Below are 18,193 nucleotides of genomic sequence, written 5' to 3' on the forward strand. Positions count from 1 at the left end.
GACAGAGGAATCAATATCATTTTCTGGAGGGAATCCATTCTCTTGACTGGAAACACAAAATACTGAAGAAAATAATCTGCTGGCACGACAGCAGCTAATCTGGGAGACAGGGGACGTCTACTGGAGTGAAGCAATCTTCTGGTGGCAGCAAGATCCAGCCTTTCCAATTACCTCCTCATCGGCCTTGTCTCTGTCATCAGCGAAGTGATAGAAGGTGTCAGTGGCACCACTCTCAAGCGGCGCTTACAAATGAAGTGTCAGCTGTGCCTCAGTTGGCCGTGCACTTGCTTTAGAGCTGGAGGGCTCTGGAGTGAGAATTAAGCACAAGATCTCCAGCACTGCTTTGTCTTTCGGATTAGATGCTCAACAAGCAATAAAACAAGCTGCAGGAGGACATCAGCGAATCAGACGCAAGGCAGAGGGATGGCCGACGCTTTGGATCGAGGCCCAGCATCAACTGAAGAGTTGGGGGGAAGACATGAAAGATGGATCCAGGTGAGGCGGGGTTGAAGGGCAGATATAGCCAATGGGAAGATGGAGGGAGACAACAAAGGACTGCAGATTATGGAATTTTTTTAATTTTAAATTTAGACATACAGCACTGTAACAGACACGAGCCCAGTCCGCCCAATTACACCCAATTAAGCTACAACCCCTGATACGTTTTGAATAGTGGGTGAAAGCCAGAGCATCAGGAGAAAGCTCACGCAGACATGGGGAGAAGGTACAAACTCCTTACAGACAGCCCAGGTCCTGCAGCTGGTCCCGTGACAGCATTGCACTAACTGCTACGCTGACCGTGCTGCCTTGATCTGAAGTATGGTCCATCAGATTCCATCATATAAAGCATTTTGATGTCTCCACTGATCACTTCTCAACCTCGTCGCTATCTCCAGCCTCCCCTGCCCATCAACTTCTGCTCATCTGGATCCACCTATTGCCCGACATCCCTCCCCTTGTTCTCCTTCTAATGGCTATCCTTCCCTTTACATTCTCAGTTCTGAAGCAGGGTCTCAACCTGAACCACCGATTCATCCATCTGCCTCCACAGATGCTACCTGACCAGTAGCTCATTTTTTTTATTCAGATTTCTTCATCTGCAGTCTCTTCTGGCTCCAAGCCCTTCTGCTGGATGGATGCACTCTATTACAGTAAAACCTCAGGTATTTGCCACCTATGGGTATTCGTATATACCAGATGAGTGTATTTTCCAGTTGCTTGAGATTGTGCATTGCATAATTGACGAACTAACCAGACGTGCACAAATTTTAAACTTTCCATGATTTCTTTTTGCCGGTTGCTTGAGGCTGCCAGTTGCTTGTATTCTGAATAATGGGGATTTTACTGAATTATGCATGCAAGCTTGCTGTGTGAGAGATTTTGCCACACTTCCTGCATTTCAAAAGTTCCAAAATACCTAATTGGCTTCGGAAGTATTTCAGGAGGTTCAGAGATATGCGAAATATCTTCTGGTAAAGCAAGTCATTTTTCTTTTCGATGCTTGGTTTAGATTTTATCAGGAGTACTTATTGCTGCCTTGATTCAAATGTTGACTAAATCACTGAATTTCAGAGGAGTGGGGAGTGTTAGCCCTTGACATCAAAGTACAATTTGTCAAATGCAGTGTCAAGGTGTCCCAGTAAAATTAAGTGTTGGGAATCATGTAAAAGATCTCTAATCTTGCACTATAACTCACAGAAGTGAAGAGCTTTGCCCTGGGACATTTGTGCAGGAGTTCCTCAGGATATGTTTAAGAAATATTGCTCTAGTTAAAGATCCCGTGGCTCCTCATTAACGGCATTATGCGAATAGCTTTATCCTGCCAACTGCAGTCTACCTCATGTTCAGCTCAATGTCCAATGGATAATGACTGCTCATTTTTGCAAAGATGTCCAATTAGGATCTAACAATAATTCCAACTTTACTCCATCACTATCTTCTCCTTCAAATTTATCATGGCCGACTGCTTCCAAAATGGTGGTTCACTTCTTCCCCACAACATGTTGAACATCTCCCTTCAGACTGTGGCCTCTGTTGAACTGCCCTGTTCACTGAGACAAATGGTCTGTGGCCAGAAAACTTCATTTTTCATGATTATTTTATTTGACACAGACGACCATACCACTGTCTTCCAACACTACTTCTTCAGTGTCTACTGGTTCTAGTCTTTCCTCTCAAGTCATTACCAACAAGGACTTCTTTACCCATTCCTGCACCTTGAGCTGAGGTGATGATCAAAGATCTACTGTGGCCCCTCCTGTTCTCACCTCCATAGTTCTCTGCACTGGCATTAACTGGAAACTCAGTGACACATATACCCTGGTCAGAGTCAACTGTTTATAACACCCATTATTGTATTTATGTGTCATTAAAATAAAAGACAGAAAAGAACTGAAACAAATGCTCTGTCTGGTGAAAAATATGAAGTTATTGGACTCCAAGTGACACATTTTGAAAGCCAAAACTTCTGAAGGGTTTGTGCTGACTCCTGGCAGTGGGCAGTACAAATAGGATGACTGGTTTACTTGATTTTGGAATTGCTAAATTGGAAACCTCTTAAATTGAAAGAGCAGGAGAGATATAAGAACATAAAAATTAGGAGCAGGAGTCGGCTATCCAGCCTGTCGAGCCCGCTCCACCATTCAATGAGATCATGGCTGATCTGACAATAGGCTTCCCTTCACCTACCTGCCTTTTCCCCATATCCCTTAATTCCCCTACTTTGTAAAAACATATCCAAACTTGTCTGAAATATATCTACTGAGGTCACTTCCACTGTTTCAAAGGGCAGTGAATTCCATAGATTTACCACCTCTGGGAAAAGCAGTTCCTCCTTAACTTTGTCCTAAATTTATCACACTGAATCTTGAGGCTATATCCCCTCATTCTGGTCTCCCCCACCAATGGAAGCAACTTACCTACCTTATCTATGCCTTTCATAATTTTATATGTTTCTATAAGATTCCTTCTTATTCCTCTAACCTCCAGAGAGTACAGTCCCAGACGATTCAATCTCTCCTTATAGGCTAACCCTTCATCTCTGAAATCAACCTGGTGAACCTTCTCTGCACCACCTCTAAAGCCAGTACATCCTTCCTCAAGTAGGGAGACTAGAATTGCACGCAGTCCTCCAGATGTGGTCTCATCAGTATCTTGTACAGTTGTAGCACAACCTCCCTGCTCCTAAATTCAATCCATCCAGCAATGAAGGCCAACATTCCATTTGCCTTCTTGGTCGCCTGTTGCACCCACAAACCAACCTTTTGCGACTTAAAACACAGGGGAGAACAACAATTAAAATCAGGAACTCAAATAATTCTGAGTTGGAACTTGGATATGTTTCTCAACACCTTCATGGATCTGCGATGGTCACTAACCTCATTAATGAACGTCTGAGCTCCCCGTGGGCTCAGCAGAAGAATGGCTCGACGCAGAGTGTCCCGATACCGGTTCAGGTCCTCAGTTTTCATTGTGGTGAAGAGACTAGCAAAGATCCGACTGATGTTCTGGTCAATCCTCTGCAAAGACACATCTAACCCTTGGCGAGACGCTTGATCCAGGAACCCTTGCAGCCCTCGAATATCTGGCAACACAATTGCAAGAGAATATTGGTCAGGACCACAAGCAACACAAATGGAAAAAAAAACTGGTGAAATGGCTGGTGAGTAGTGCCCGGCTCTTCGTCGTTTGATTATATTACTGATCGTCAATATGCTCTTTATCGTCAATCATAAGATGGATAATTCATATTCATAAGATGGATGTCCCACCCTCACTTCATTTACATGGCTAGTGACACCTCTTTAGACATCCTTTGCAAGATACAGAGGATTTCTTTTTGACTTATTTGGCGTCATACTCATGCGAAGGGGAGGCAGGCACAAAAACACTTTCCCTTAGGAGAGCTCTCACACAATGAACTCTCGCTACTCTCTTGTCTGTTAATTGGCGCAATTTGAACCATTTAAAAATAATATTGGACCACTACGTGGCAGGCAAAAATCCTCCAAGACAGTGTTAAAATGCTCAGATGTCAATGTCAAACTGCTGACCAAATGGTAGCACTCTTTCCTATTCAGTCACACTAGGGCCAATGGATATCGAACAGAGGGGAACAAGAAATCATATAAATTCATGCATGTTGTTGTAAAGAAAGAATATTTGAGAATGTGCCCACTGCTTTCATGTTCATAAAAATGCTCTGAAGCTGACTTAGCTGAATCAGTATTTATTCACTATTTCCAAACTGTGAATAGTTTGAATTCTCTATCACTGAGAATGGAGGAGGAATCATTGAGAATGGTTCAAGGAAAGAGGGAGAGAAGGTGAGGAAAAGAAAATAATGGGCAAGAGTGAGTGTGAGCGTCCGCCTGTGTGCGCATCCACATGTCAGTCTGTGCGAGTGCGTGCCAATCTGTGTGAGTGGGTGTGTGGTGTATGTATGTGTGTGTCAGTCTATCTGTGTGTGGGCACATGTGCACATGCGTGTGAATGTTTGTGTGTACGTGTGCATGTGAGTGTGCAGGTGAGTGTGCATGTGAGTGTGCATGTGAGAGTGTGTGTGTGTGAGATATGAGAATACATGGATGAAGTCAGAAAGATATGAAAAATGAATGATTAAAAGAGAATAGGTCATCGAGGGAAAGAGAAACCATTGGGAATTCAGAACTTGGAGAATGAAGTGATATACAACAGTTAGAAAAAGACAGGTTATGTTTCCTAACAGTTTAAGGTGGATTTTTCCACAGAATTAAATTGTTCTGCAGCTAGTTAACTCACAGTGGGTATTTAGATTGTTACGTTTCTTTATTCAGTGGTAAAAATATCTCTAGGCCGGGTGTCTGTTCTTCTCCATTGTTGTTGAACTTTTTTCATATTATTTCCCCACGTCCTTTCATCACTGCTTCCTGCTGATCACAAAATATCATCTCAAGCAATGGCACTTGACCGTGAGCAGCTTCTGTTAAAAGGGACCAGCAGGTTACCCACACAGATTTCCTGCAAAACGATTCATTCCAAATAGGTCCTTGAATGATGTGGCATCATTATCAGACTGAAAACCTCCCACCACTGTAGACTTCCCTCCCCTGTGACTGGCCAGTACTGATTGCTTGAAACATTCATCATACATTTATAAAGGACAGGCGAGCAGGTTGCAAATTGGCTCCCTCAAGAAGCAAATCCATTGGAGAAAGCAGCTTGTTGCAGAAACATAAATTCCCACAGATGTTGCACACAATGAGAACTTGGAGGATCGCAATGGGTCAGAAATGGTCGGTCAGAATTTTGGGTCGGACACACCACCCCTTCCCGACTTGAAACACTGACTGAGCATTTCTCGTCATGGACGCTGCCTGACCTACTGAGTTTCTCCAGCTTCTCATTGCTTGCAACATGAAGAACCAACAGGGACCATGGTGAATAAATACTGTCTCAGACAGGTCAGGTTCAAAACATCATCATGAGCTTACGAAGCAATCAGGCACATACCAAAAAAAATGCTTTCTTTCCAATAACATGCATGGATTGATATGATTTCTAGTCCCCCTATAGTTCAATATCCATTGGCCCTGAAGTAACTGAATTAGAAACTGTGCTATTATTTTGTGTGCCTCCACTACACATTATTAGCTCAGTAGTGGAGAGAATAGAGTCCCAAGTTCCTCTGAGTCCACTTCAGAAGTGACCTACCCTGGACATGCCACATTTCCTCACATGTCTAGAAGAATGAGGTGGGCAAGGTTGCTGGCCCCTACCCTTTCAACCTTCTACAGGAGTTCGATCAAGAGCATCCTGATCCTGATCAGCTGGATCTAGGTGTGATACTGTCGCCAGAGAGCATCAGATTTAAGGCCATATAAAGACCATCTAGGTGTGGTACTGTCACTAGAGTACATCAGATTTAAGACCATATAAAGACCTTCCAGGTGTGGTTCTGTCGCTAGAGAGCATCAGATTTAAGGCCATATAAAGACCATCCAGGTGTGGTACTGTCGCTAGAGAGCATCAGATTTAAGGCCATATAAAGGCCATGTAGGTGTGGTACTGTTGCTCGAGGGCATCATATTTAAGGCCATATAAAGGCCATCTAGGTGTGGTACTGTCGCTCGAGAGCATCAGATTTAAGGCCATCTAGGTGTGGTACTGTCGCTCGAGAGCATTAGATTTAAGGCCATATGAGAGTGGCAGAAAGGATTACTGGGGTCTCCCTCCCCCTCCCCCTCCCCATTGACGTGATTTAATGGAATCATTGTCTAAAGAGGGTTCAGAACCTCCAGTCTGAGGAACAGTTTCTTCCCACAGGCAGTGAGGATGCTGAATGGCTGATGAACTGCTCATTCAAACGCATTTAATAATAATATTTATTTTAATAATTGTACATACATACTGTGCATATTTATTGTTTTATGTGTGCTAAGTCTGCAATGTTTTGCATTGAGGACCTGAGAATGCTGTTTCAACAGGTTGCATTTGTACAATCAGATGACAAATAAACGAACTTGATTTGGTCAGCGGTTCGCCTTTGACATCTGAACATTTTAACACTGACTTGGAGGATTTTTGCCTGCCACATTGTGGCCCAATGTTATTTTAAAATGAACTTGAAATGGCTTCAGGCTGAACAACGCTGACAAGAGTCGTCATTGTGCAAGAGCTCTACTAATGGAAAGTTTATTTGCGCCTGCCTTTCCTTCGCCTGAGCATAATGCTCCATTAGTACTATTCAATGATGCTTTTAAAATGTTATACTTTCTGAATGCAATGGAAGGAGCTCATTCATACATATTCAGGAATCTTGAGTCACACCACTCAACACCCACCAGGCCACACAAAGTTGAAAGGAGAGCTGGGGAGCTCGAGATGATCCAAGTATTCAGACTTTATTATCTGCACAGTAACCAGATCATCAAACCACCATTGGTTTTTTTCAGTCCTGTTTCAGTGTTACACAACATGGGAATTATCTGTTTTTTAAAAAAATTCAACAAAGTCTATCCAGTACTCATGAGAAAGACAAAACAAACAAAAGAAAATTGATATTTGGTAAAGAATCCCCACAGGACCCAGATTTGTTCCTGCTGGGAAACATAATGGACATCAGGCTTACAATGAACCTGTCCAAATTTCAAATCCAATTCATAATGATCACATTGTCAGTGGCCAGGAAGAGCATGGCAGTTACCTGGAAATCCAACTCCTGCCTGAGCATTGGAGAAATTACTTACAACTTAAGAAAAAAGTCTAACATCTTTTTGAAAATTTGGTAACCATACTTAAATTCCATAGGAGAACAATTACAGTGTGGACCATCGCACCTCACCGCCCCTACCTTCCCCGACTATCCCCTCAATTGGTGGGGGGCTAGGAGGGGTTCCATCCCATCCAGGAAAAGTCAGGAGAATAAAACAGCCTGAGCACTGGCCACTGTGTCATGACAAGCCTGTAAAAGCCTGATATATGTCTTATACCTTTGTTGTGAGTGTCTTGAGCAGCTTTCAGGTGGCCAGAATACCCCAATGTAAAGCTGCCTAAAATACCCAAATGTGGCTATTGGGAGGCCACCTGAAAGTGGAGAACCCTGACCCGAGGAGTACTTACCCAACCCTCCTCGGGTAGGTGTATTCTCCGCTTTCGAGCGCTCCCCCTAGGCACCTGAAAGTGGGCAGATCTACGGCCACAGTCGGCATGAGCCGGCGTTTGCTCCACGGCGCATTTTCTCACTACGGCCCTTTCAGGTGCAAAAACAGTGCCTTCAGTGCTGCCCACAGCCAGCTCTGCAGCCACATTCTCCCAGCTATGCCACCTGAAAGCGGCTTTGAATGTTGTGTGTAACTGTGGTTAGTTAAGTGTTGTGTTAAATATGGGGGATGGGAAGGGAGGGAGATGAAAAGAGCTTGAACTCTGCAGAAAACTGTACAAAATGGATAATTGCAAATTGAAATCAATGCTGATACTGTTAAAATTGAGTTCAAGTTTGGAAAATCATAAATATTTTTAAAAATTGATTTTTAAAACAAAAGGATGCGGGATTTTCTCCGAGAACAGTGGTTCTCAACCTTTTTCTTTCCACTCACATACCACCTTAAATAATCCCTTACTAACCACAGAGCATCATAGGATGCCATAGGTGCTCTGTAAGTAAGGGATTACTTAAGGTGGTATGCGTGTGGAAAGAAAACTTTGAGAACCACTGCTCCAGAGATACGTCCTCCAGATGTTAGTGTCTTGTGTCTCAAATGAAACAAGGAAAACAGGAAGATGGTTAGCTCGAAGAATCGTTGTTGAAAATAGACAAAGGTGTTGGAGAAACTCAGCAAGTCCCACAACATCCAAAGGAAGCAAAGTTTCATCACCAACATTTCGGGCCTGAGCCCTTCATCAATGTATGAGCAAAAAGCAGGCAGGTGTCTGAATGGAAAGGTGGGGGAGGAGGGAAAAAGGTGCAGTGAGATGGGGGGGGGAGGCACCAGGCCAACAGGCAGAAGGTCATATGTGGACTAGGAGAGGGGAGGTGGAGAGAAAAGGTGAGGATTGATTGGGACAGGTGGGTAGCTCCGTGAATGCAGAACTAGAAAAAAGGAGAGGGATAGGGAAAGAGAGAGAGGGAGAGAAAAGGAGGGGAGCAGAAGGAAAGGTGGGATAAAGAACAAGATGGACAGGGGAGAGTGGTGCTAAAGGAAACTGGAGAAGTTCATGTTAATCCCATCTGGTGCCTGGACGGCAATCATTCTTGATCCATTTACACATCTAATTAAATAAGGACACACCTTCTCCCTTAAAAGACAACAAATGCTTCCAGTATTTCCTATTCATGTACATTTTTAAAAAAATTAGGAAAAATTGAATGTATTCACCTTTCTTTTTAACCATACCTTTTCCTTTTATAATATGAAATGCTGGAGTAAGATGCAATCTGATTTTTATGTTTCAGGGATGCTGGCCATTGTGAGGAATATCACAGCCAACAGGCACAACAGCTTCCACTTCAACCTTCAAGATTATTTTATTGTCATGTAATGAAACAAAAAAAGTTATCTTGTAGCGCCGCAGCCATCACCGCAGGCCGACACAGAAGATGCCGTTCAAACACGGCAATCGAGTGGGCTGCGCGAGGTGTCAGCCGCCCATTCCCATAGGCTGCTGCAAAATGGGCTCTGCCAGCCAATCACCAGCAACAGATCAAGAAAGGGCCAATCGGAGCCTAGGGCGGCACAAATGACACCCACTGATGATGCTGCAGCGAAACAGTCCCCCCAGAGTCACTGAGTGACCGTGGCTTCATCTCCAGTGCTCCGCAGCCACACAGAATTCAGTCCAGACCATCAGCAACCTGAGCTCCAGATGCATACCTTTAACGTGATTGGGAAGCCTCCATCATCCTTTCGCGAGTCCCTTGACTGCAGTCACCAGCAGCTCACAGCCTGCGTGGGTTCCTTGCCCCACGTCACTAACGGCCCGTCACCTATCTGTTCTTCAGCCTCAGAGGCCCTCACTGGTCTGTCGCCCTGGACACCGTCCCATAGGGTCATCTCCTCTGCTTCTCCTTCTCAAACAGCAGGGGTGGTCTTCCTGTTTTCTGATGCCCTACACCAGTCCTCAGCTTCCCTGGAAGCTGCAACCCCTCGTGGCCGCGGCCGATCATAGACGCTGCCATCTTGGGCCCAGACCCCACAGTCACAGGATTTTAAAATAAACCACCATCGTCTCCTTCAAAAGCCTGTACAGAGCTGACCGCAGTCGGACGCAACAGTTGTACCCTGCCTGGGAGCGCTGAGACTTTGTTCTTCGCTGGCCCGCAACAGTAGCCACTCTGCTGTTACATTAGCTCCGGCAGTGATCGCAAGGAATGATGAGCTCCATTTTGTCCTGCTGAACAAACCACACCCCAGTAATGTAGCCCTTGCTCAGTGACAGCTGGCCTCTGTCTGTAACTCTGCACTCCAATATAGTTCTTTCATTGTTGCACCATGTACAAGTTGATGGGCTGGATTGCACACTAAATAAGCTTTCTCACTGTAGCTTGGAAAAAAGTGGCAATAAACTTGAACTATAACCAGGAGTGTGAGCATGTGCCATGGGCCAGAGAATGTATCAGAAAGTAGGTAAAGCATTTTCACCTGAAACTCTTTTATGCTTTCCAAAGAGGAATGGAAAGTGAATAAAATGGGATTCGTGCAAATAGATGCTTGATAGTCAGCATAGCATTGGTGGGCTGAATGGCCAGCTCACATGCTTTACAATTAAATGATGGGCAGTATGGTTGGCATAGCAGTTAGTTCAACGCCATTGCAGCATCAGTGATCGGGTTCGAATCCAACGCTATCTGTAAGGAGTTTGGACATTCTCCGTGGGTTTCCCCAAGGGCTTCAGTTTCCTCCTACCGTTCAAAACGTACTGGGGATGTAGGTCAACTGGGTGTAAATTGGACAGCATGGACTTGTGGATTGAAATGTCCTGTTAACGTGATGTATGTCTAATTTTTTTTTATTTACTCAGGTTCAAATCCGGAGTTGCCCATAAAGAGTTTGTATGTTCTCCTCGAGGACTGCGCAGTTCTCTGGTTTTCTCCCACACTTCAAAAACATATGGAATTGGTCAGGGTGTAATTGGGCGGGATGTGTTTCAATGGCCAGAAATAGCTCCTTCACAATAAGAATCATAGCTGGAAGTAAATAAAATAAATTCTGCTTCTATTATTATTTAATGCAATGAGTAGTGAAGGCTGTATACCCGTTTGACTGTTCTTGTAAGAAATTGAAGTTACTTTTTCTCTTGACTATAACTTTTCTAAACATAAGTTAACAGAGTAAATCTACATATCTATTTTGCAGTCTGCAGGGTGACTAACCCTGGTGTTCAAAGATGAGCTGATCAGACCTGACCCCGCACAGACAGTAAATGTGAACGGCTGCCTTTTCTGACTCCACTGTACGCTCTGATGGCACGATTTGTGCTCAATCTGCCCACACAGTCCTTGATGTCAAGGGGTTTAAAGTGCTTCGGACAATCTCTGCCCATTCATCCGGATCACCTGAAAATGTACTCAGATATTTTGGAGGACATCTGTTGCAAAGCCTGCAGCTCAGTCTCGCCTGTTTTATATCAATGGGCACTGACCTTTAAGAATTTGACATTTGCAAACAACTGATACTTTTACAGTTCAAATCCCTTCAGAGGCACAAGATCATCCTTTAATCAGCGGCATTTGAGGAGCATCTGCCGAATACACTTGCCACCGACAGATGTGTTGGAAGCAATTCAGAGAAGGTTTAAGACTTGGAATGGGCAGGTTGTCGAGGGAGAAAAGATTGGATAGCCCCGGCTTGTCCTTGCTGAAGCTGAGAAGAGTTGAAGATGACTTGATTGAAACATAGAAGACCCTGAGGAGTCTTGACGGGTGAATGTGGAGAGGGAGTGAAAGGAGCTAGAACCAGGGGTTAATGTTTAAAAATGAGGGGTCACGCAGAGATGATGAAAAATTTTCTCTGAGGGTTGCAACTCTCTTTTTCGAAGGGCAGTGGGAAGAGGAGAATTGGAATCAGAATTTTCTTGTCATGAACATGTCACGAATTTCATTGTTTTGAGGCAACATTACAGCTGCAAAAATTTGCTACAAATTACAGATAAAAAAATATGAATAAGTACAAAAGAAAAAGCGAGGTCATGCCTGTGGTTAACTGTCCATCTGAAAACGCGATAGCGGAGGGGAAGAAGCGGTTTTTGAACCATTGGATGTTCGTTCATCTTCAGGCTCCTGTATCTCCTTCCCGTCGTGGCAGTGAGAAGAGGGCATGACCTGGGCAGTGGGAGTCGTTGAGGATGGAGATTGCTTTCTCGAGACACCCTCTCTTGTAAATAGCATTTGTATGTTTTATAAGAAAGGGGGATAAGGTTACTGTGGAAGGTGGAATTGAAGTTACAGTCAGATCAGCCATGACCTTATGAAATTGTAGGACAGATTGGAAGGTCTATGCAACCTCCACTGCTTACGAGGTTGAGTTTGAATCCCAGATTTCCAAGTTAGATCTATATGAATTTCATTCTTGGTTACAGTCGCATTCTCTTGTTCTATCTCTTCCTCAGAACCAACTGCTGGGGAAAGACCCATCATGTGATTCCAATAATGCTGATTATAATTTTTTTCAACCCAAAATAGACTTTATTCACAATAAATTATTTACAAATGGAAAACCGTTCAGGGTCTGTTCCCACTCTTACTGTCAGATCCATACATCCCTGTCACTGTGCATTGTTACATTTGACTTGATTTACAGCATTACCACCACTGTGGCACCTTGTTGCCTCTCCCTGCTCTGTTGTTTGAGCAACTTCCCCTCAGTCTCAGCCCCTCAATGCTCTGTAATGGGAGGACTCTAGACTGTTTTCTTTTCCCCACAGTGCCCTCGTATTGGCTGCACCGAGCCTCAGTGCATCCCTCAGCATGTACTTCTACAGTCTGGAATGTGCCAGACTCCCCAATATCTTTGTGTGCTGAAAGACCAGCAGGTTTTGGGCATTTTTCACCAGGTTGATGGTCTTCCAGCAGTTCTAGATGTCGAATTCTGTGTGCGTCCCTGGGAACAGCCTGTAGGTCAGAGTGTCCCCTGGAATACTGCTGCCGGGGATGAATCGTGATAAGGACCCTTACATCCTTCTCATCTAACTCTTAGTGGGTGACTGTCTCCACTCCACTGCAGTCATCTCAGGGACAAAGTGCATTGTGGGTGATGTTCTGGTTGTACAGGAAGGATCTGACATGGCCTCCTCTCAACACCAGTCAGCCCAAGTCCTGGGGCTTGTTAATGAGCACTAGTGTTGAGGCATTCCACCAGATGACCTGGACTTACACCGAGAGCTCTACATTGCATGAAGGCAGTTTGACTGCTTTCAATGCCATGCTCTAGGAAGTACATATGCTGTATTTGGAAAGTTATGATGGATCCAAGCAGATAAACTTTCCCATTATTAGTGCTCACTTTGTTTATCATTTCACATTTTACAAGGAAATTGTAGTTGTCAATTAAAAGGAATGTAAAGAACAATGATAAAAATAACATCCTAATAAGAAGGATTGCAGCCAGAAGTCAGTAACAAGGAGAAAGTGAGGGCTGTGCAGATACTCAAATGTGCGAATAACACATAAAGAGAAATAATAGAACCGTGGTGTCAGAGGTTTACAGCCTGGAAACAGGTCCTTTGGCCTAGTGCCCACAGCCACCAAGAGGTCTACACAAGTTGGCCGTATTTGCCTCTTTTGGGGCTGCACAGTTAGCGTGGGTGCAGCGTAGTTAGTGCAATGCTATTACAGCACCAGCGACTCAGGTTCGAATCCAGCACTGTGTCAGGAGCTTGTACATTCTCCCCGTGTCTGCATGGGGCTTCTCCGGATGTTCCAATTTCCTCCCACCCTTCAAAATGCAGGTCAATTGGGTGGCATAGGCTCGTGAGCCAAAAAGGCCCCATGACCATGCAGTATGTCCAAATTCTTTTTTATTTAAAATGTGTTCAGCCCACATCCCTTTGAGCCGTTCCTATCCAATTACTCATCTAAATGTCTTTTAACATGGATAGAAAGAGATTGTGCCAAGTGTAATGGTCTGCCACAACTGGAGAAACTACTTAGCATCTGTTGCCTAGGCATTAAATGAGCTGGGCAAGATTTAGTCCACAAGAAATTGATTGGTATTGCACAAGAGGTACTTGAATGATTCCCAGCACAGATCCTGATGCAGGCATTAATAAAATAGGCATTCAGAAGAATCAAAATAAATTCAAGACAGGAGAGCTCCGGGGTGAGGAATGCTGCCAGTTTCAAGTCCTTATCATTGAAACGCACAACTCCAAACCTTTCAGGTGTTTGAAATGAGAAAGTGAGAACCCACACCCTTTGTTATGAGTTCAATACATAAGATCACCCACTTCTCGTCCCATAATTGCCCTCACTGCTTCCCGAACTGCATGTAAAATAATGAGAGGTTTAGCACGGGTCAGCAGCGAGTCCCTCATACCACAATCAGACAATAAGTGAAAATCCCCAGTATCCAGAATCTTTGTCTGCCTTATTTTGATTGATAACTAAAATTTGCAAAACTAAAAGTACCAAATGGAATTTTGTAACCATTCAGCAGGCAGAGAGGGTTTGCCAATTCATTCTTCAACCAAAATAGGGAATATACGAGACAGGTAACAAACGGCCAATGAAAGTGGAATTAGAATCCAGAGGTTCACCTGACAGATGCAGCAAATAGCAGACTAGGCCACTTAGAGCCTGACCATCCTTCAGCTGACTGATGACACTGGACAATGAAGATTTTGCTTCCTGAACACTTTTGGGTGTATTATATGGATTTTGGGCTGCTGATCACGAAAGTCACCTTAAAATTGTCCTATCACATACCTTTTCTCAGATTTAACTTATTTTGTCTACTAGTATATTGTCCACAAAGCAAGCTCTATTGGTCAGTCCAAGAATGCCTGGGCATGCACTCACTGAAGGGGCTACGCAAATATTGTCTTAGGCCAGGGCATGGTTAGTCAGGATAGATGCAGTCAGGCTTTATTTAAAAGCAGCTCACATATACAGATGCTGTGCATTACATTGATAGAAATTGAATGCATGTTGATGCACATGTTCTTCTGGCAATAGCATAGTGAGTGGACTTAACAATAGCATTGATTCTGTTCAGGAAAATTCTTGACATTAGAAGTGTCTTGTCAATGTTGCAACAGCTGCAATATATTCTGGTCTATTTGTGGTCAGTATACCTTAAGGCTCAATGACTGTGCTCATTAAGAAAGCCTATGAGCTCCACTTTGGTTGTAAAATTGGCGACCAAGGCTGCTCGCTTTTGTTTTGCAACTTTTGCAGTCAACCTGAGAGCTTGGGTCAGTTGAACTAACACAATGTGTCAGCATCAATTTGTGATTAAACATGCTAAATTCAACAAAAGTTCTTATAATGTTTCTCCAACTGCCTACCCGATACAGCAAATCTGAAATTATCTTTGTGTTCAGCTTGAATTGTCTATCATAATACCCAAGTTTTTTTCTGTTTGAAAAAAAATTGTTGTCCAGTGTGATTGTTACCATGGCCCACAATGGAAGTGGAAATATGCATTCTCATACAATGTAGCCATATATCCAGAAGGAGGACAAGGGGTAAGTATAGTCAGGCATCATATGATACCATGAGGACTTGATTCAACTCTGATACTTTGTGGAAGCATTGGCACTGAAACTCTGGAGTTAAAAATAAAGATGGACACCCATTCAAGGAACCGGGCATGTCTTTGGTGATAGCTTGTGAGAAAGGAAAGAGAGGAAGAGAGTGTACAGAGGGAAAAACAAAAGAAAATTGAAGTAAAAGCACAACGCTGGAGAAACTCAGCAGATCAAACAGTGTATAGGAAAGATAAAGATACATAACCAACGTTTCAGGCATGAGCCCTTCATCAAGGTAGGCAGGTGCCTGACAAACATCTAAATAAAGATTTAGCAAATCCCACCCCACATTAAAATACAACACTACTACTTAGTTTGAAATATGTTTAAACTTGGTTGAAATTCTCCTCTTAAAAATGTACTATTTTAAAATTTAACGAGTAGGTATCGGAAATGGAACAGACATTCTTTATTTCAAGCCTATTTCCTGTTCTTTAGAACAAGTCAGTGGTCTGAAAGCTTCTCAACAGGTGTGTGTGAAAATCTACTTCTGTCTCTGTGTGAGACTTGAAAGGAGTTAGAAAAGCTGGATTGGCAATTTTCCTTTTTAAATAGGGATTATTTTGGTTGGTGCGGGCCTATGAAGCATTGTTAAGCAGTTAGAGAAAGAGGGACTGTGTCCCTGTATACCTGCAGCTTCAGTATCACCACCTGATGCTTCCACAATGAGAGAGGAGCAGTTAATTTTCCTGGCATCCAACTTTATGAAGTAGTTACATTCATCCAGGGCTGGAGGAGAACTCAGGAAACATTTCAGGAGACAGCATATTTGATGATCATTATTTAAATATAGCCAGAGAATGCAAACACACTTTGGAATAAGAATGGGATTAGATGGAGTTCAGAAATTTGCATTTAAAACAAATAATGGAGTGGAAAACAAAACATTGCGTCAAGGAGGATAATTTATTTCCAAGTCTGCTGTTCTGTTAATGATAATGATCAATGATTTAGGCTTCAGGTGAATTTGGCATTTGCTGATATTGGATAGAAGTATATCTGAATTTGTCTATCACCAGGATAAAGGTACCATTATTCTTTTACTTAATATACATGAAATTCTTTAACTCTGTCCCGTAAAGAAGACACTTTGTCCAGTGCCCCTCTCAGAAATGAGGGCCCAGCGAGACCAGTGCTCTAACCACTGAGCTATCAGAGCCTCCAGAGCTTGTTGTTAATAGATGGAAACTCCAACTTGGATTTTTGAAGGTAATCCTTGTGCAGGATTCAGCACACTGAATACATGTCAAATATAAGTTATGGCACTATGCCACTACATTTCTGCCATTCCACCTTCTCTCCCTTCCTCCCTAATAGTCACTCTGAATTTCAGAAACAATCAGAACATGCCACGAAATTTGTTGTTTTGCGGCAGGATCACAGTGTCAACGTTTATAGAAACCAAGATAAAATCAAAGTAAGGCAGCGTCTGTGGTTCATTGATCATTCAGGAATCTGATGGCAGCGGGGAAGTAGCTGAGGGCTCGTCTTCAGGTTCCTCTGCCTTTCCCCGATGGTAGCAGAGTAAAGAGGGCATGGTCTGGATGGAGGAGGTCCTTAAGGATAGAGGCTGCTTTCTTAAGACATTGCCTCTTGTAGATGTCCTCGATGAAGTGAAGACTGATGCCACAGACTGAGTTAACAACCCTCTGGAGCTTTTCTTCTTATGCAGAGCATTGGCTCCTGCATACCAGACATCGATGCAACCAGCCAGAATGCTCTCCACGGTACACCTGAGGCATACCAAATCTCTTCAAATTCCTCACCGACCTTCAATATCAATGTCGTCTAGACTTACCAGCCAAACCCAAGTGAGACCCAATACAAAATCCAATTCATCCTTCTCCAGCTACTTACATGCCTTGTCACTCCGAACCGCTGCATAATCTCCATTCTCCAGTGTTTGTTTCATCTTATTATTCAGCCCTTGTGGAACAGTTTAAATGATTGAATCAATTTACAGGTTTTTTTTCTGATATTAGAAATTAAGAGGTTCAGGGCTCCCACATTGCATTGTATCCCTTTATTTGAGTTAGATGGACCCAATGGAGTAGATAATGCTTTTCTAGAGGACAGCAAAGGAACTCCAATTTCCTTTGTAGAAGATCTTGTTTTCACAAATGACACAAATCCTCACTATGACAATTGCAATTATGGAGAACCATCACAGCATGGCTACCGGCTGTTAGAGACCCAGTGACTTGAGTGTGAATCCCACGAAACAACCGTGTAAATCAGGCACAATTCTCCCCGTGTCTGCGTGGCTTTCCTCCGGGTGTTCCAGTTTCCATCCACCCTTCAAGAATGTACTGGGAGCTGTAGATTAATTGAGTGGTAAGTGCCATGGGCTGGAAAAGTCTGTTACTGTGCTGGATGTCTACATTTAAATTTAAAATCAGCCTGAGCTAAACAACATAGGAATATGTGGCCTCCTCATGAACCAACATTTCCATATTTCAAAGGTTAGTCTGTGAGTTAGCAGTGTGTTGATCTCCTTGAGCCTTTCAACATAAACAACCTCTTGAGAATCAGTTCTTCCCACAACTAAGATGTGAAGCCCTCTTACATTACACCACTTTATATTTAATTCAAAATCCCTCCAATGCCAACAGAAGGAAGCTGAGCTGATGCAGGCCAGAGTTCCCTTTGGAAAGTCTCAGAAATATTGTTCTGAAAATTAGAATTTTTCCTTCTTCAAACGATCAAGACTTTACCTAAAAGACCCTATTTGACCTGCTGAGCCTTCTCCAGCATTTTGTCCTTTTACTAGATGTCCCACACTTTCCACCCATAGAATTTCCAGTTTAACTGCAATAATCCCCTGAAGTCTCTTGATTCCTTGTGAAATGCTTTGCACTTCTCTGCTCGAATTTCATTGGACTGCTCTCAGCCTAGTTCCACATATATTCCAATTCTTTTGTCCCTGACACTGTGCTGACCTCAACCATGTCCACTTGATTCACATTTCTGG

The 18,193-nt window shown here is 43.3% G+C and overlaps 1 protein-coding gene across 1 annotated transcript in view; it reads right to left on the reverse strand.

Moving 5' to 3' along the window:
- LOC138737314 (glutamate receptor ionotropic, delta-1-like) overlaps positions 1 to 18,193 on the reverse strand; it is a 722,304-nt gene that overhangs the window by 329,345 nt on the left and 374,766 nt on the right. Inside the window, exon 4 of the mRNA XM_069888067.1 lies at positions 3,378 to 3,583. Coding sequence (XP_069744168.1) covers positions 3,378 to 3,583 — 206 coding nt within the window. The remainder of the gene's footprint in view (positions 1 to 3,377; positions 3,584 to 18,193) is intronic.

Source organism: Narcine bancroftii, chromosome 6, assembly GCF_036971445.1.
Source record: "Narcine bancroftii isolate sNarBan1 chromosome 6, sNarBan1.hap1, whole genome shotgun sequence".
NCBI lineage: Eukaryota > Metazoa > Chordata > Chondrichthyes > Torpediniformes > Narcinidae > Narcine > Narcine bancroftii.